General features: G+C 37.1%; 1 protein-coding gene across 1 annotated transcript in view; it reads left to right on the top strand.

The window, feature by feature from the left end:
* Positions 1-21,306, top strand: part of LOC149234827 (pre-rRNA-processing TSR1-like protein) — a 280,880-nt gene that overhangs the window by 94,496 nt on the left and 165,078 nt on the right. The window contains exons 6-9 of the mRNA XM_089371955.1: positions 9,684-9,734; positions 9,874-10,017; positions 10,164-10,286; positions 10,485-10,562. Coding sequence (XP_089228081.1) covers positions 9,684-9,734; positions 9,874-10,017; positions 10,164-10,286; positions 10,485-10,562 — 396 coding nt within the window. The remainder of the gene's footprint in view (positions 1-9,683; positions 9,735-9,873; positions 10,018-10,163; positions 10,287-10,484; positions 10,563-21,306) is intronic.

Consider the following 21,306-nt stretch of genomic DNA (forward strand, 5'->3'; position numbering starts at 1 on the left):
TGAAGCACCTCCATTTAAATTTAAAATTTCAAAAAATTGTCTGTGCAAAATTGATAAATTTGGCTTTTAAGAGCCTCAGATTATCAGTTCTGGGAGCGGAGTTGGACTCACACTCACAAGATCTGGTAGATCTGCTACTCCTGTGCATAGATTTGTAATTCTTCTAATTTTTCTAACTTAGGGTTTCTGGGGTTTCATTTTTTTTGGTATATCGGGATTCTGGGTGTTTGTGCTTTCAGGAACAGGTTGCAGATCTGAAGGTGAAGTTTGATTTTGAAGCCAGATCTAGGCCCTAGAGGGTAAGATTTGGCCTCAAGACTAGCATTTGCAGGGACATTATTTTGCAGTACAAGGGTTTCTTAAATTTTTAAATCTGGAAAAATTTTATTTTTTTTAAAGGGGTTAACTAGTAAATCTTGAGCAGCGGTATGACGTCTTAATCAAAAGTTTCTGGAATTTTTTGGGTTATTTGGCTACCAGTTTCTCCTGTCTGCTGTCTGGGGTTGTTTGCATTTGTGCTGCAGAAAATTTTGATTTTTTTGGGAAAGCTTGTCTCCTATTTGCTGCCATATCCCTGTTGCAGAGAATATTTAGCGGATCCTCCCACATTTCTGCTGCATTTTTCTACAAATCTGCAGTCGCCATAGCTCCATTATACCTGCATTTCTATTTGTGGCTGCTTGGGATTCTCATTTCTTCCCTAATCAAGGTCATTTTGCTGCTCTTTAAAACACTACCAGTTGCTCGCATTCATTCCTCAAATCCGCACGTGTATTCTCCTCTGCCTAACTCCACAGTTCATTCTTCCCCATCGCTTTTCCTCATCTCTATCATTGCCCACCATTAACCCTTTCGCTGTGTCCTCCTTTTCCATCTGCCTGCTTGCATCCTTCATTACATCTCTCCCTCTGCCCATACGTTGCCTGCAAAGCCTGCATATTTCCTCCAAACCTCAGACTTCTGTCCCTCATCCGCTGCCTTTCCCTTTGTCGCTCCTTCAAACCTGCGCCTGCTCACTTGCTAAGCCTTGAACCCCTTCGCGTAGCTATATCCACCCTTGTCCGCGTGAGCTTATGCCTCCTCCGTCCCTCCTTTTGCTTTCCCGGAGCCTCCTTCTCGAGTTTCCGCCGTCTCTCCTCATCAACACAGCTCCAACTCTGCCATTCCCTCTCTGTCTGCGTCTTCACTCCACGCTCTCCATCGAGCTGCTACCTACCCTACAACTTTCGGATTTCATTGTCTTGCTCCTTCCTTCACTGCGGTCACCTGCAACAGTAAAACAACAACAAACATTCGATTTTTTTGTTTTTAATTTTTTATATGTATGCGTATGAGTAGCGTTAGCGTAGGTACTTTGTTTTATTTGGTTTTCAACTTAGGTTAGGACCCTATTCATTTAAAAAAAAAATTCGATTTTATTTTTCTTTTAGTTTGGTTCTTTAAAAAATTAAAAGTTTAAAAGATTTCGATTTGGTTTTTATTTCTTTCTTTTTAATCTAAAATCTAAAAACATTTAAAGAATAAAAAAATAAAAATTTCTAAAAAAAAAGCTAAAAGGGACTTCACATTTTGTCACTTCAAGAAATCCTAAAGTATTAAATCGAAATAAGTTTCATATTTAAGGGTTTTAAATTTTTTATGTGGCCTCTGGCCCATTAAAAAATTTAAAAAATTATTAAATCTTTTTCGATTTATTTCAGTTACATTTAGTCTTGCTTAAAATATCAAGAAATTCACCTAAGGAATAATTAAGTTGTCAATCTAAAATTTCTTCTTGGTGTCTTTTGTGCTAAGGTAAGATCTAAAGGTAAATTTTTGTGGTATTTGTCATTTCTCTATAGTTAAATGTGCTTAAATTTTTTATATCTGAAGATTAACTATTTGAAAGTGGTAAATTTCCTAGATTTGGAATTTTAAGCATAATCATTTAAATTCTAGGATCTGAACTGGTTAGATTCTAAATTTTGTGGTTGATTAAGGGATTTGTATCTCGTGAAATTTAATTGCTAAGAAATTGTGCATCTAATGAAATGGATCGTCATTGCTTGAATCATTTAATGCTCATTACATGCTAGATATTTTGCAAATATTTTCAAGCGATTGTTAAAGATTTTTGTTTTGGAATTACAAATAGATTTCATTTTCCTAAGCAACAATAGCTACTTGGTTTTCATTTTACCTAGCGAGATCATTAACTCCATAAGGCACTGATATTAATCATTTAAAATCTAATCAAATTGTAAGTCTTGGTAAGCCTTAATCAAGTATTTGATCGCCTCACTGTGTCTCTTGCACTGTTTGATTCCCAACTAGTTCTTCTTCATTCCAGTTTTCCATTGGGTCTACCCCCCTTAGCCCGCTATAGGGAGACAACGTAAACAGAGAGATTGGGGATCAGGGTGACAACCCCCAATCTGAGCGTTGTCACGGTGCCTAGACATTCTGTGCGACAACAGCAGGAAAAGATGTTACTATCGCTATCTAACCAACTGAAGATAAAAATTATATAAAACCTAAAATCACAAACCAATTAGTGATTCTCGAGTCAAATATAATCGAAAAATTAGACTGTTATGACAACAAAAAATATGAAATAACCAATTTACAATTAAACATTGGAGATTATACATTCATATCACAATTCTCAGTTCAAAACCTATGGAGCGATCAAGGTGACATTATTTTAGGTTCACCCTAGATGGCAACCCTAGGTTCCTTCATCTTGAATACAAAGAAGAAGTTTTTGACATTTTCTTACAAAAAGAAAAAAATAATGCTACAAGATGTTACAGTGAAGCCTAATTCAGTAATACTAGAAGACATACTAGATATCTCAAAAGTAATTTTTCAAGAAGGTAAAAAAGTACTACAAAATATGCAAAAGAGAAGTTGATAAGATCACTGTTGAAAAAAATGAAGAGGTTTCTCGGCTTAAAGACCATGGTGAAAAACTACTGGCGCAAATTAAGTCCCTTAAAAAGGACAAGAAGTCGTTAAAAGACAAGTTAGAACATTATATTCAAGAGGAAGTATCAAAGTCGCCAATTGTAACAGCTCCAGTTGAAGATAAAGGAACGAATACCGAACCAGTCAATACCACAACTCAAGAAGAGGATAAGTCAGTTGAAGGAAAAATACACTCACATGTTGCAATTTAGATGATGAAAATTCCAAACAAAGATTTTGTACCTAACTCAACAACCGTGGTACCAGAAGAAAATCAAAAAATTGCCACACACCTAATAAGGGAAAGTCAAACCAAAAGAATTCCCTATCGACATCCGAATCATGAGAGTAGACAACTCAATCAAGCTACGTATTTGGATTTTGTACCATTCATAACATAAACAACAAATTGATGTTTCGAAGAATACTAAAGTCAGTGGAATCTATTCATGTGATAACAATTCATCACAAGTTTTCAGTCACTGCAAGCTTCCATAGAAGATTAATTTAAGATGGTCCAATCCCTTCTCAGTGCAACATTTTTGTTTATCACTTGGAGGATCATATCAACTTGTATCAATGAAGATGATGGTTCCAAGACGAGAAGACATTCAAAACATAAAAAGAGATCAAGCCTTTTCATCATCAAGATTTGAGGACAACACTTTTTGAAAGGGGAAGGCAATGTTATGAATAAAATATATATAATGATAATAATTGTAATAATGATTAGTTAATTAATAATTAGTGTTGAAGAGGCATGTCTAAATGGGACATGACCTTCCATGAAGAGGCACTTGCCTAGTATATAAGTAGGCCCTTTACTCTCCCCTTACTCTCATTTGTAACATCATTCTCATTCATACATTTTAATATATATTTTTGTATTCAAAATAGAGATCTACATATTCCAAGTCTTCTAGAGTATTTAACTTGAAGAATGAACTTTCTTTGTTCCAAAGTACATCACAAATACCAATTTACATATGTTGCTTTTAGTATGAGGCCGACTTGGCCCAATACCCTATCACAATGTTCACAAGTGCAAAATATTATGTATCAATCATATACAAATCAATGGTAGCTAGATGGGTTATTTCATATGACGGGGCAAACTTGGGGAGACATCTATGGAAAACTACAAGAAAGAAGGAATTGCCATGGAAAAGGGAGGAAACGAGAAATGCATCTTGAATGTTAGGTTAGTAGAAGTTAGTTTAGGTTAGCATAGGTTAAGGTTAGCTAGTTCTTTAAAGAAAAGATATAGAAGAAAAGAAAACTCATGTGGGTTCTAAACACAACTGTGGGCAGGATTACACATTAGAATGAGAAAGAGTGGATTCATTCATATATTATTAGATGATGTAATGTATCTTTACATAGTAGCAGAAGAGGAGTATGCCATGTCTTTGCCAAATACCTAACTATTAAGTATTAACTACTCCACTACATAGTAGGAGAAGAAGAGTATGTTATGTCTCTGCCAAATACCTAACTATTAACTACTACACTAGTTAACATGTTAAGTCTTAATTAACATGTCTAAGCTCATAAATATGACCATTATCTGTAACACCATCCCATAATGGTAATATCACATGCTTGTTCAAAACACAAAAAGACAAAATTTATGGACGCATAGGATGTTTGTAGTCTGTAACATACTACAAACTACAGAACATACTACATACTACAGAGTCTGTGATGTACTGAGTATGCTCTAGATCTTGCACCTTATGATTTGGATCTATCAGAAAGGTGGTGTGTGGGTGTGTGTCCAATCTGTGAGACATAGAGCTTGGTTCTTGTTACTCTTGAATGATAGCCAAAGATGGTAAGCTAATGCCTTTCTATCTCCTGAACTCAACATTTACAAAAGGGTACTTTCTTCAGAGTGGATTGACCTATGACCTAGATAGTTTTTAGAGTTTTCTTTTTTGTTTGAACTAGGCTGAGCCTAGGCTAGGGCCAGTCCCAATGGTGGTTGGAAGAACGATTTTCCCACTAGTGGGATGTTATCACTAGGATTGTGCAAAGCTTGGTCGAACTTGGACGCCCCTTGGGATAGTTTGATTCCGCCAAAGGTGGTTCTCATCCTCAATCCCTTCCCATGAGATTTGATCTTGTGAAAACCAGAACATACCGATGAATGTTGAGCCCAAGAGACAGAAAGACATTAGTTTATGCTCTCTAGTTCCCATTCATGGATAATATGGGCCAAGCTCCATATCATAGAATGTATATGTGCTCAGAAAATAGTCTGTAACATATTAAGTATGCTCTAGATCTATTTGAATGTTGGTCCATATTGTTAGATTTCCTTAAAACCCAGTAAACTGATTCACAGTTTTGTTAAGTGTAAAAACCTAGAAACACAAATAAATGATATTCTAGAAACTTAAATTATATATGCACTGAGTTTTCTAACTTAACATGCACAACAAAAAATAAATCAGAGGACAAATACATCAATACATAGAACACAAGATATACCCAGGAAACCCGAACTCTGGGGAAAACCTGCAATGTTGTGTGTCTATATTATTTTCTTCAGAAAAAGATTTTCTTTTGAGAATTACAACAAGGGAGATATGTCCCTTTTATAACAAGAACAACGGATCAATCCTCCAAGATGAATCGACTTCCTGCCTGCGCACTAGATATGCAAAATCCTTGCACAGATCAGCTAAATTGCACACATGCGCAAACACAATTCCTCTCTCCTTCGCGCACGTGCGAATGGTATGATTGTGCTGGGCTATAAGAGCTCGGCCCTCACTCGATTTCTTCTTTGATCCTGTATTGCTGTGATTTGCTGAAACCCTCGGCTCTTCCTTCACTGATCTAACAAAGATTGCTTGTGCTAAGCTGACTTCCCACTAACTTGCTCCTTCTCCTCTTATAATTTCGATCTCAACCCTAATCTCCCTTTCAACGGTTGAGATTAAATCGTGATCAATGGCTGAGATTGAATCATAAGTTAACTTAGGAATTTTTACTTTTTTTCAAGTCTAGCTTTAGGAAATAGTTAAATAATTAATATTCTGCTAAAGTGGTAGTCTTTTTGGGTCTTATGCTATAGTCTTAGCACTTAGACATACAAAGCCCTTATTTCTCTACTCCAATCGACACATATACACAAGGTGCAAGATCTAGAGTGTACTGGGTATGTTACAGACTCTTTTCTGAGCACCAGACTTAAGTTTTTCTGAATGACCCAGACTGTAGTGTGCGGAAAGTCAATAACATACTTTGCTTTTATAGACTCTATACTTAGACTCAGACCACTCCTTTTCCCCCAGACCCAATGCCCGAAATGAGAGTAAGCATACTTTGTTACAGTTGGTGTAGCCTAAGTCACATGGTTCTGTTATAGTTGGTGTACCTTGTAGCAAGTATCCACTAGAGAGAAACTTACAAATGTAGGGCAACAATGTTCACATCAATATTATTGTTATCCTTATGAGATGATGGGGCGTTTGAGGACAATCAGATGGTATCTCGTCATGAGAGAGTCCTTTTGGACATAGGTGACCCATCCTTCTTTTTAGGACAACTGACTTAATCCTAAATTGACTGACACAATTGTACACAATGGAGATATTCTCATGATCACATGGAATCTGATTGGCACCATTGTTGACCAATTAGACATAATATTATTTCAAGAATATTACAAAAGTGGGAGTGGCCCACCATGCTTTAGTCAGAAGAAGATGAAGAAGATGAAGACGAATAATATATTTCTCTTAATGCTGGAGACGTAGTATCGATGTTCCTTGGTGGTAGAATCTTGAAACGTCTCCAAAAGGGATATTCTATCATATGAAGAGGATTTTCATCTTCTGGGGCAGATCAGGAGGTTCATGCTTGACAAAGTCCAGCTGGCTCCCAACATAACTGATTCCAAAACAGAACCAATCTTCTGCTTTCCCTGCTTAAGTAATATCCACATATAGGCTTAGGATAAGATCTTTATACCTGACATAACTGAAGCTTTCATGTCTTTGACAGGAATTATACATTTCATGTCTTGGACAGGAATTGTACATAAGGATATAGAACCAGTATTGCAAACATCTTGATTTTATTGCGAAAAGATCGTGAAATCGTGATATTTTGGCCTAGCCGATGTTTGCCAATTTTTAACAATATTTTGGTGGTATCTTCACTTTGTCGATGTTTCCTGATTTTTCGGATGTTTTCCGATTTTTTTGGTATTCAGGACCCTTGCCGATTTTATCCCGATGCCGATGTTTGTAACATCATATAGAACCAAGCTGTCCAATGCTCTATGCTGACTGTACTGCATAAAAAAATAATCCTCAAACTAAAATCATTGGTTAGGCATGTTAAGCTTATTAGATCACATTATAAGGCTTGGATTGGGTAGTTTCATCAAAATAGGGTGGTGTTTGACCAATGTCCCTAGTGGATTGAGGTAAAGGCAAAGGCTAGAGAAGGGGCGAAGGGTGATACTAATGATGAGGATCCCAACATAAGAGATGGTGGAATATTGCTTTCCATTTAAATGTTCTTGTTCATTTATTCATAGTGCTTTCTTTCAAAATTCAATAGTCTTTTGGAATCATGGTTTGGAATTTTTAAAATATAATTTTTCATTGGAATCTAAATATTTTATGTAACTTTTAGTAAAGCGGATCATTGAAATCAGATTGATATGATTCAATCGGAGTTCGAGTGGACTCTTGACCGATTCTGATTTCAAGTCCACGTTTTATAGCATTGCTCAAAATATGTAGTGATGCCTCAAAAGGTGATCCTCAATGAAAGAAGACACATCATAAACTGCAACAAAGGCCTCCAAAGTTCAAACCAAGTCATCTATAAACAACATACCAATGTTTTAAAACTCCGACTCCGACTCAGTATCGACTCGGTCGGCTCGATTTTAATGACTCGATCGTTGTAAAAAATACATTAAATATTTATTTTTTATAAAAACACATAATTTTAAAGATTTTCATTCATGTTTCCAAACACACAACATTAGAATATAGATAGAAGACAACATATAATCAAAGTAGGCTCATGAATATATCCATTACTGTCCAATACATACACGATGATGATATAGAGATCAAAACAAAAACACATAACCAAGGAGGCTAGAAATGGCCTCTACAACAAAAGTCTGTGACCAATACTACTGGTTACTGCTAGAGTTGCCAATATCATCTGGCTCAATGTTACTTGGGAGCGGGAGTGAAAGCGGGGAGCGGGAGTGAAAACGGGAGTGGGAGTGACATTTTCAGAGGCTCCCGGTTTGGGAGTGAATCCCGGAGGAGTTCGACAACCAATGTCACTAACATCAAGGTATATAGAGGGATTGGTGCTTTTGATTAAATACGAGTTCCATACCCTAATACATGACAAAATTCAATGGAAACATTGCAATCCCCCAATCCTGAATCCTGAAAAACTGATAGATCTGCTGGATTTTGAATGAAATCTAAAATTCTACTTTCTCCATATGAAATCCAATGAGGCCGGAACCACTCTCAAACATCTTGAGTCATTTCATGGTAATGTTAAAAATTTAAGTAAAAGGACATTCTCCTTAATCTTCATTTTAACGAGAATGTCACTTTTACTTTAAGAATTTAACATTACCATGAATAGCATATCAATACTAGGGATTAGAGTCAGACAAGGAAACCCATGACTTAGACAGGGAAGCCCAGGGAGTCCCCAAAAATGAAATTTAAAAAAAAAATGCCGTTGAGATGACTTGACCAGCCGCTGTTACCAAGCCGGTCAAGTTGGCTCGGACTCGGCCGAGCTGGCCGGGTTGTTACCGAGTTGGCCGAGACGTTAGCCAACTCGGCCGGCTCGGTAACAACCCGGCCGGCCGATTCGGTTCAAAGGCCGAGTCGACCCGGTTGGGCTATGACTCAGAGCAACTCGGCCGAATCGGAGTCGAAACGGCCGGTTTTTAAAACAGTGCAACATATTGAAAAAGGTCTTCAATGCTAGCATAAGTCATTGCGCATCATGAGTTGTGGTAGAGTCCAGTGGTAACCCTGAAGAAGAATCGGCCCTACCCTTTTATAATAGACTGAAGAGTCAAGACCTTAAACCAGCGAAAATTGACAACTGATTTTAGGAGGGAGCAAAGTCCTTTGGCAATGAAACCCATCATTGCAACACCCAACACACCATAGAACATATGAGACACCATACAGCCCATTGAGCCAACCAAGTTTGACTTCAAATGGCCTTGCTTCAAATATCTGCTAGCGGGCAATGGCAGGCCCCAGGGATTTTGACTGGCCCAAATTGACATGAGTGTCATGAAGGTGACCAGAATTGCTATATGAGAACTCTACTCCTCCACTCAAACCTTCCTCCAACTCCTCTGATGACAGCCCCAACATCAACAACCTCGACAGGTGGAGTTGAACGGTTTAACAAAAATACATGATTACCGTATGAGAGAAATGATATTTAGGACAGATCAAGTGCTGAGCCAAACTATAACAAAATCCCACGAGTTATGGAAGAGGGATTCACCACTTTTGCACAATCTGCCTGCAGTGGCATTATTAGCCAATGTAAAACTCGATGTTAATAAAGTATGGTTTGTATTGTTGGTTCTCAATGATAATACTTTGAAAACATTCATGAAAAGTTTCAGCTTGTCCATGTCTTTGAGAGAATTGACTTTTGTACTTTTTTGTTATTGAAACATGAGACGCATAATTGATTTGTGGCAGGTCATGGAAGCACCACATGGGGATCTTCAGTCATGCTTAGAAATGGCAAAGGTAAAGGTAGTTTTGGTTGGGAACAATCTAAGGATGGCTTGTTAAATCTTCTCAATGCTGCATTCTATCTCATTATTTTCTTTTTAAGGTCGTCTGTACATGCTGATATTAAAAATAAAAAGCATTTTTACCAATCTAGGTTGCAGATGTAATAGCATTTGTAGCTTCAGCTGAAGTCTCCAGTGAAGGAGTTATGCACAATCATTATATTGACACCATTGGAGGTCAATGCTTGTCTATGCTTCGAGCTCAGGGTTTGCCAAGTACTGTTGGCTTGGTGATTGTAAGTTCACGTTGAACTTGTTTGACTATTTGCCAAAGACCTTTGTAAAATGTCAGGTTTTATATAAATCAATTGATTCCTATTCTGTTAAGACCTTCTTCAGAAGTGTGAAATTGACTTCTATTTCTGTTTGAATATGAATTTAGGATTTGCCTGTTGATCAGAAGAAGAAACAGGATGCTAGAAAGGCTTGCATTTCTAGTCTTTCAACCGAATTTCCAGAAGACTGCAAGATCTTTCCTGCGGATGCAAAGGATGATTGCCAGAAAGTAGGGATATGAAATCAAGTGATGTTGGATATAATATTACATGTAGTTTCGTTTGTAGACACAGATGCATTTTGATTAGTCATTAATGTGTGAATCTGTTTTTTATTTTATTACTAATGAAATTTTCTTCTACATTTTGGTTTATTATTGCTTTTGGCATGTTATGCAACCTTTGCTTACATGTGGCATTTTATGCAGTTAATAAGGCATCTTAGTGAGCAGCGCCCTTTGGCACCTCAATGGAGGAATCAGCGGACTTTTGTTATGGCTCAACAGGTGCATTAATGCTGTGTAGCCCCCCATTTAAAACGAGTTGTACAATCTCTGATCATTTTCCTTTTCAGTCGTTTCTGGCAATATGATTCAGTTTCTTATTAATTATAAGAGCATTTAGAGTAAATATTTATACTTCATTTCCCCATTTCCCATTTTGTAAGATTCTGGGTAGTCATTTTCCATGTCATCTCTGTTTCATGCGACTTAGGTTTTACTGATGCCAAATTTTTTGACTTAACAAATGAAATATAAATATATACTCTAATTGCTCTTATACTTAATAAGAAACTCAAATATATATATATATATTAAATAACAAATTATTAGGTAAATTATAATGATAGACATAAATGACAATTTAATAGAAAACTCATGTATATATTCATTATTAATTCCCATACATGATTATTACATAAAATCCAAAATTAGGGTTATAGATTAGGCTATATGTGCCAAACACACTATGAGCTACATATTTTCAATTATATCAAACTCTTTATCATCCAACTCGATAGAAGTTGAACAAAACCTATGTGTTGATATCAAGGGTGGGGTGTTGGTACCGGTAGAGTTAGTTTATAATGGTGATATGTTAATTTAGTTTAATAAACATGTCATATATAATTTAAAGTCCAATTAGGTTAGATCACGTTAGTAAAGTGGTTGTACAAGATTTGTATGGGACATTATCTCCCTTATATATATATACTTGAATAGAGTATTATCTCTATCAACTCTCTCCCTTCTCTTGCAGTAATATTTTGTTATTGTGTATGAGCATCTGGCATGGTTTTTGACCCTAGTGTGATGGTATCCTAGTGACATGGTGGAGGTAAAAAAAGAGAGATTGAGGGATTGTGTTGGCGCATCAAAATGAAATAAGGGCAAAAGAAATGGACAACTTGTGGATTATATTTAAAATGTTGTCTCAAACAATGAACACCAACCTTAAAATGAAAAATGAGAATCTAGGTCAAAGGTAAGTTGGCTTAATTTTATATTTTTATTGTAAAAAAGGAAAATATGTAAAAGTACTCCAAGGTTAAGGCCCTTAGAAAGGTGATAAGCAAAGAAATTATTTGACATTGTTAGACTGATGTGACCAACATACTTTGATTGTGGCTCATGTACACATGTTCAAGCCTATAGAAAATGATGGTGCAAGGACCGCTAGCACAATTGCATCTTGTTGATTTTGTAGCCTTGGAAGGCCTTCTACATCGGGTTGGTTGTTAACATGTAGAAGATATTTATTGCCTCTTTAGGTGCTTGCTTGGAGTAAGTGATTTTATGATTTATTTCCTGAGGTTAACGTAGGAATGCTACAATAATTAATTATTGTGGACTGTTAGACCAAAGTTCTAAGGATAAATAATAAAATTATTTAAGTGACTTTGGTCTAATCTCAACCGTTGATCTCAAATAAGGCTTAGGATTTAATCCTAGCCATTGATTGCTTAGGAGATTTGGGTTAGAGATTTTTTCTTAATGAAATTATAAAATAGGCCTATGGGAGAGGCAAAGACACACAATCATGTAGGAAGCGATTTTCTCTAGAACGAGAGGCATGATTAAAGTCCCAATGTTATTAGAATCGACTGGTTCGACTTGTCGAGAGCAAAAATGGTTTAAACCGTTGAACCAGACTGAATTAGCTAGTCTTGTATGAAGCTGGTCGGTTCCATACCGAACTAGCTGGTTCTTGTATGAAGTTGGTCGGTTTGGTACCGAGCTGACCAATTTTGTACAAATGCTGCTAAGGACCCTTTGAATGCAATTTTGTTTTTTCAAAAAGTCAATGATTTATGACTAGGGAAGCCTAGTATTTGACCATATTGCCCTACTAATGCTATGTGTAATGTTCTCTTCAAATTGATGGATAATGAAGGACGAAATAGCCTATCCAACCCCGTAGGCTACAATCTTGTTAAAGGGGGTTAAAAGCCCATTTTTTCCCAAATACGGGAAAAGTTGGGTCGAAAGAACCCAAAACTAGAGGTTGCACCCACAACCCCTCACATCTTGAAGTCCACGGAGAAATGTATAAATAGAGAAGAGCTGAGATCAAATCATGATCATCATTGTGGAGTAAATCATCTGTTTTTTGAGCTATAACTTTGAGGGTTGACGATCCCTTTTGTCTTATCAATTTCGGTTATGAAAGGTTCCACCCTAGTTGATAAACACATTTTCTCTTATACTTTTCTATTTTTGTTCTAGAAAGCAGGGAAATCTTTTGTTTGAAACTATTATGGGTTTGTTGGTGAAAAAAAGGCTGGAATAGGGAATTCACATTCATTTCTGAGGCTAAATAATTCGCTTGAGGTGACAGAGGGTTATTTATGAAGTTGGTTGAAGTTTTCTAAGCAAGGGACTTCATCGCTGAGGCAATCGCAGTCCCTAGATCGAATCCTCTAAGGCAGTTGTAGGCCCTTCTGAGGTAGGCCCTTCCATAGAGATAGAAGCCTATGTAAGTTAGTTGAGTCTCTGTGTTGAGTTGGTTCGAGGCTGATATACTCTTGAAGCTGGGTCATATTCTCATCTTGAAGTAGTCATGAAAGTCCTTAAGCATAATTGAATTCTCATAACAGGAAACAATCCGTCTTGAAGCTTGACTGGTGCAAGATTTGACGCTGATTGCAGATGTGACTTACAGAAGGAATCTAGAGGTCTTAAGACATAGTATTAGCCCTCTTATAGCAGTCTTGGATTTGAGAGTATTTATTTAGTTATGATCCAAACTTTCAGGAATAATAGCTTGTGTATAAACAAGATCATATCACTGATGCCTATGTGTACATCTATTCATTAGTTATTTTTGTGAACTCATTGTTGGATGGTTGAATTTCTTTATGTGTATAAATAAACAATGGCATCATTGATGAATGGACAATGAGATGATTGTTGATGACTGAGAAAAGATAATTAGTGAGAAACTTGTAATGTTGTGTTATTGAATAAATTGAGTTTTTTTATCGTTGAGTGAGCAAAGTAATTTCATTGGGAAATCCTAGTGTAAGAAAATTGACCTAGATCATTATGGTGGCATTAGAGCATACATCCTGCTAGCCTGCGAGTTCATGAACCTTGTATGCTTCTCGAAGATACAAGCAATGCCACATTAAGGAGAAAAAAGAATACCTAGCATTCAAATTTGGGAGATAGAACAAGGCAAGGAGAATGAGATCCTGGTGTCTTGCTAAATGTATTAATTCAGGGACAACAACAAATGACCAGTGTATTAATGCAAGGACAACAACAAGGTCAACAGTTGATTCTGGGGCAACAAGAAATAACATGGGTATTGTATCAAGGATATGAACAACTCACCAGTTGGTGTTTCAACTCATAGGAAACCCAAATGTTGCTGGCAACAACATGACCACTACTAAAGGTAGTGGTAGCCATAACCTTGGTCCTACCATATCTTGAGAAATCTGGGGCATTAGCATTAGGTGATTTCTCTTCTATTAGTGTCTGCTTGTGAATTCTTTTTACTTGTTTAGATTAGGATCTTCTTCATGTTAGATTATTAGTGTTCTTCTTCATCAAACAATAACCAATGCATGAACATAAATAGACAAGAGACACATCATGTAGGTTATGAGCCAAGGTCAAAACCTCTCACTCTTTGAGAGGAAAACCCATACAAATTCTTCTTATAGAGATTCCAGTTGATGAATACCAAAACCAAGACCCTTGACCTATCAGCTACTCCAAGATCAACACACAAGTTTCCTTTGACAGTCAACCTTCTTCTTGCCTCCTCTTCCTCTTCGACCTTCTTTGCCTATCGAACTGTAGACATACTCATCATTATCACATCATTGAACTATGATCTTTGAGAAGTATTGAACACCGAATCTCTGTGGCTTCATTATAACACTGATATGTGACTTCCTCATAGCACAGAAACCCAAAACTCATAATTGTAGTGCAATCTGAACTGTTGACTGATACAAAACTCCTTGACTGTGATTATATCCGAGTTCCTTGACTGTAAGGTTATTCGAACTAGTTACTTCATGACATCGAATACTCCATGGACCTTCACTGCCCCTTCAATACCTTCTTCGAGCTTATCTTTTCTTTGTGATCTGAATCTCAGAGAATCCGAGCTTTACTTACTGTGATCAGCCTTAAACAGGACTCGTTGTCCCTTCCTTACCCATCCGAAGATCTCAAAGATGTAACTGAACTGTTTTCTGTGCTTAGCCACCGAAACTTCAGAGGAATCCGAACTGTTCAACTGTGGAAATGCGGATACCTTACATGCCTATATATAGTAGTCTGCCCATATATATAAGCCGACATGTATTCAACGAAGGGATGTGTCTCTTAATTGTGAGCTGACGTGAGTTTGATATTCCTTCTATAAGCCGACATGAAGAGGAGAACCATGCTTGTCTTTGGAGGGCTATTTTACAGTCCTATAGACTAGAATACATTTGACATATCCCCAAGTAGGGCTTCTCCATACATGACATTGACTCTATGACTCTAATGATAAATCCTAAGGCTCTCAATGGGAGCCATCTAAAATAAAATCACTTGCTCATGAAACCCATGAAGCAAGGCTTACAAAAATTAATTTTATTTTCTTCATTACATCATTTATAAAAGTCACAATTACATGTCATTATGAAGACCGAACCTAGTTAGACTTTTCAACACGCCCTCTTAACTAGGGAGGTATTCATAATGGTACTTTGTCATTCTCAATTTGAGAAATTTCTCATAAGAAGAATTTCGAATTGGTAACTCATTTGTATAGCATCATATCAACTAGCATTGTTACATAGCAAGGCCTTGACTAACAACTCCTTAGCTGCACAACATCTGAGCTCAATGATGGCAAGACCAATGATTTATAAACACTCTCATCATTGTCTCTCTCGGAACATCGCCTACCCGAGTACTCAGGGTGTGTTCCATGAGGATTATTCTTATTTTGGACTCCCCAACCCTCAAAGAATATCGGTCGTCCACGACTACTCTTCTCTTGGATGCCCTATCTAATCCTCAAAGAGCATCGGATGCCAAATGATTACCCAATCCTCCATTCTGCCTTCCAGGTGAAGACCAAAATGTCATGTCTATCTCTCCCTCTCAAATAGGGAGGCCATATTCCAATCAAGAATGTAGCCATTCCTACAAAAAGGAATGTACCTAAGCTCCCTCTTGGCTCAGGAATTTCCAAGTTTCTTCCAAGTAAGAAACTTCTTTTCTAGGCCCCCTCTTAACTAGGTACCTACAACAGCTCCTCATGTGGAACAACCAGCTGCTTGAAGAACTCCTCTCTTCTTCGATCTCATCAATTTCTTTTGTCATGGAGTCTTCATCTTTCGGGGACTTCTTCATAGGGCACAGACCATCCATCACTTTCATCCATGAGTTAGTCATGTCCTCATATCATCAAAAAGTGATCCATCAGTTTTCCATTTGGATTTGCTTCATGTCATTTTGCTTTCATGCCATATTTTCCAGAAGGATCTTACATCCTTCAATATGGTCCTCTTGGAAGTCATCAATCTTCCCTTTGGCAGTCCTACATAAGCCCATCTAGATATTAGTTCAAAAACAAGAGATGAACACTTAAATCAAAATTACCTTTGTGATGGTCTTTCATCATGAAATCTTCTAGTTTGCATCAGCATCCTGCATACATGTTGACATATTTCCTCTCTAAGAGAGAGAGGTTTTGCCCTAGCATAGAGCCAACATCTTGTGTTCTTGTTCTTATGTTTTTGGTAGCAGTTTGATGAAGCAAACACACATGCATTAATAAGAAGTGAAGAAGATTAAGTTAACGAGATAAATTGTAAAAGAGCTTCACAAATTGTTATCAAGTCTAGAAGAATCCTACTATACACTATTGCCGTTGATTCTTCAACAAATCAACTCTATTGAACTTTGGCATAGAAGATATGGGAATATTCATTACAAGATAATACCCTCTCTTAGTCAAATGGTAAAGGGCATGCCCAACATCAAGGAAGATCATGAAGGAGTATGCAAGGGATGTGCTTTGGGAAAGAATACCAGGAAACCTTTTACAAGCAGTGGTATAAGGTCTACGGAGATATTAGGACCTCATTCATTTCGATGTGCGTAGCGCCATGGGCCAATGTCTGATAAATCTCTTGGAGGCTATCTTTACTATGTGACCGTCATTGATGATCACTCTAGAAAGACATGGCTCTATCTTCTCAAGACAAAGGACGAAGTATTTGAAAAGTTCAAGGAATTTAGATTCGAAGTTGAGACCTTAATTGAAAGAAAGATAAAGACTTTGAGATCCGACAATGGAGGGGAATACACTTAAAAAGAACTTATTGCATATTGTAAAGATGCAGGTATTAAGAGGGACCTCATTGTTCTCTACAACCTTGAACAAAATGGAGTAGCAGAAAGGAAGAATAGAACCATTGAGGAATGCATAAGGACCATGATATTTGCTCAAGATCTGCTAAAATTTCTACGGGGAGAAGCAACCATGACAACAATATACATACAAAATAGAAGTCCTCGTAGAATCCTTGATAATATGACACCAAAAGAAGCATTAACAAGGAAGAAGCCATGTGTCGGCCATCTTCGAATCTTTGGGTGTCCCACACACGTTTATGTTCCAAAAGATGAGCGAAAGAAGTTAGACTCTACAAGTATAAAAGGTATCGTGGTTGGTTATAGCCTTTTATCAAAGGCTTATAGAATCTACATCAAAGAAGGAAGACAAATCAAAGTTAGCAGGGATGTTATATTTGACGAAAACCATGCCCCTACAGAAGATACAAGGATATACCAATCGAATCTGATGAAGAAGACATACTACTATTTGACGAAGAAGAGCAACATGACAAGGCACCTACAAACCAAGAAGAATAAGAAGGACCAAGTGAGTCTATTCAACCTATAATCATTCCCAAAACAAAGAAGAGGCCAAATTGGTTAAAAGCTACACTTGAAGATCCTGAAGTACATGGAGCAACTAAAGGAACTTTTAGAGAGAGCAAAACACTGAAGAGATACTCAAGATATGCAACATACATGATGAAGTTAATTGAAGCAGAACCAACTACCTTTGAAGAAGCTGCTTATCAAGAAGAATGGAAGAAAGCGATGCAGGAAGAATATCAATCCATCATGAAGAATGGGGTTTGGGAGAATGTTCTTAGACCAAGTGACAATCTATTGTCACTTCCAAATGGATTTACAAAATTAAACATGTCGTAGATGGAAGCATAGACAAATACAAAGCCAAATTTGTTGCAAGGGGTTTCTCCCAAAAAGAAGGAATAGATTATGAAGAAACCTTTGCTCCTACTGCCAGGTATACTACAATTAAATTTTTGGTTTTGCTCGCTGCTACTATGGGATGAAATATCCATCAATTGGATGTTGAAACAACATTCCTAAATGGAACCATTGATGAAGAAGTATCTATTGAACAATCAGAAGGCTTTGAGATAAATTGTAGGGATACACATGTTTGTAGACTCAAGTAATCTCTATATGGCTTAAAGCAAGCTCTTAGGGCTTGGTATGCAAGGATGGTTGCATATGTGTTAAGGATTGGGTTCTTCAAAAATTTTGTTGATGCAAACCCCTACATCAAGATAGTAAAGAATGAACCAGTCATTATACTACTATATGTGGATGATATGTTTATTACAAGTGTGGAGCACAAAATCCTAGAATGCAAGAAAATGTTGGCAACAAAATTTGAAATGAAAGATTTTGGACTCATGCACTATTACTTGGGCTTGGAAGTTTTCCATAAACCTGGTGAGATATATCTTGGTCAAGGTAAGTATATAATCAAGATGTTACAAAAATTTGGTATGATGGATTCCAAGCCTATGACCACCCCCATGATCACAAATATCAAGAAGTTGAGAAGCTCCGACTCTAGTCTCGTTGATCCTACAAGCTATCGTACATTGGTGGGCTCGTTGTGTTGAGAAATCTAGGGGCAAGCTATCGTACGTTGCTGGGCTCGTTGTGTTGAGAAATCTAGGGGCAACAAGTGTAGGTGATTTCTCTCTTTTTGATAATTGTTTGTGGAGTATTTTTACTTCAATTAGTTAGCTTCTTCACTTTCTTGTTATTATTAGTGTTTTCTTCATCAAACAACTACCAAGTCACAAAGAACAATAAGACAAGATATAGGCGATCAACCACACAAATTCTTCTAATTATAGAATCTTCGATTGACGAATTCCAATACCTATACCCTTGACCAACAACCCCTCCAAGACCAAGTGAAAGGTTCTTCTTAAAGCACTTCTCTCCCTTTAAGTCAACCTTGGTAAACCTTAATCTTTTGCTTCGGATTTTGGCACAAATTCAGAATTTCAGCTCACATTTGCAGACCTGTAGTTTTGATATTTTCTGCAGAAACCCTAGTTCACACGTGTGACCTAAAATATGGACAAATTCTTCTCTTTTCTTCTTTGCTAGGATGTAGACTTCTTCTGCAACAATTCGGGTTACTTTCCCACACTTCTTTGTCACTTGATATTACTTATTGAATTGACTATAATTTCGTCCTACTGCAGCTGAAAATGTGCCCTAGATAAAGTCTGCATGCGTGAGAGAGATGTCCCAAAGCAGGCTGAAATAATTCTATTTTCTTTCTTCTTTTACTTCTCCTTTCTTTGCTAGGGTATGAGGCTCCTTCTTGTCTTTAGATCGAACTTCTGTGATGCTTGAGTGAGTTTGCTTAAGAGAGGCCGAGTCCTCCTTTATATAAGGTCGTTGGGCTCCAAAATAGGCTGACTTGATGATGCATATAGGCTAACTTAACTTGTAGCTTGTATACTTGGTCTTGGAGGGGTTTCCTTGACTAATATAATTTCTTTTGTAATATGTAACATGCCCAAGAAGGGTTTCTTATACATGATAAAGACTCATTTGACTTGAAGGGTTTCTTATACATGATAAAAACTCATTTGACTTGTAGGCCACATGACAAGCCCTAGAAGCTCTCAATGGGAGCTTTACAAACAAAATAAAATTCATTGAGCATGAAACCAATTTTTTTTTTTTTTTACATCAATTACATAAAATCATGATTACATATGTCATTATGAAGACCGACCCTAGTTACATATTTCAACACTCCCTCTTAACTAGGGAGGTATTCATAATCCATACAAGGTACTTGGACATTCTGAATCTGAAGAATTCTCATAAGAAGAGTTAGATTGTTAACCCATTTGTATAGCATCATATCATCCAACATTGTCACATAACAAGGCCTTGAATAAGAACTCTATCTCTCCAAAAGATCAAAGCACAATCTTGGCAAGACCAATGATTTATATACACCTTCATCATTGTCTCTCAAGGAGCATACCCCACCCAGGTGTTCACAGGGTATGTCCTTCCAGGACTATTCTTATCTTGGATTCCCAGTCAAAGAATATCGGTCCTCTACAACTACTCTTATCATGGATGCCCTACCACATCCTCAAAGAGTATTCGATGCCATATATTTACCCAATCCTCCATTCTTTCTTCCCAAGTGAAGATAAGAATGATGCATCTATCTCTCCCTCTCAACTAGGGAGGATATACCCATTCCTATGAAGGAATGTACCCATTCTTATAAAACGAATGTACCCAAGCTCCCTCTTAACTAGGGACTTGTTTCCATGCTTCTTAATTAGAAACTTGCTTCCAGGCTTCCTCTTAACTAGGGATTTGTTTTTAGTAGCAAACATTTCTTCTTTGGTGGAGATCATGTGACCTTCAACTGCTTGTAGAGCTCCTCCATTTGATGTTAATGAATTTCATTTTCAATATTGTGGAGCCTTCATCTTTTTGGGACTTCTTCGTAGGTCATTGGCCATACATCACTTTCCTTCTCAAATTATCTTAGTCATGTCATCCTTTCTTTCATCAGAAAGTGATCCATTAGACCATATCTGGCTTTTCCTCATACAACTATCTTTTCCACGTCATGTATCCTTCGGAATCTTCCATCCTTACACATGAGTATCAGTTGTAGATGACATCCACACCTCTCTTTAGGTAGCCCGATGTTAGCCCATCCAAATATTGTTCAAAAATCATAAATAAACCTCAAATAAAAAATTACCTTTTGTGATGGCCCTTTATCATGACATCTACTTGTTGCAGCATCAACATCCTGCATTCATATTGACATATCTATAAGATATTCAATTTTCAAGGGCTTCTTTCTTTCCAGACTTTCCCGAGGTCTTCATATCTTTCCCATGGAGATATCATGGCCAACTCTCTTAGTCATTAGGTGTTGGTTGCCTTGATAGTTGCATTTTTCACGATCTTTGTTTTTCTTTACTCACATATTGCTTCCTGGGAACTTCCAATCATAGTTCCTTCATCTTTGTCAACGACCTCATACTTTATATGAGGACATGTTATGTTGATTTCATCTTAGTCAATATGTGAATCATGCCATTATGCTTTTTCAGAAGAGAACCCTTTCCTTTGATCATACTCATGAGGTAGAGTATCTATTCATGCTATCTGCAACTATATAATGACCTAACTTATCAAACATATGCGTACATACCTCTTTTTCCTTCTCTTGGTCATCTAGATTTCTTCCAGCAACTTCCTTTCGTTTATTGAAAGAAATTCAACTATCTCGACATGCTGCATTTCTTAGTCATCATACCATCATTCTTCCAAATTGTGAATCCCATCCAAGGTGTTATTCGTAGCGAGACGCTTCTTCCAAGGGATGAACCTT

Source organism: Pinus tabuliformis, chromosome 8, assembly GCF_031772625.1.
Source record: "Pinus tabuliformis cultivar Carrire ecotype Pingquan chromosome 8, CPIR1, whole genome shotgun sequence".
NCBI lineage: Eukaryota > Viridiplantae > Streptophyta > Pinopsida > Pinales > Pinaceae > Pinus > Pinus tabuliformis.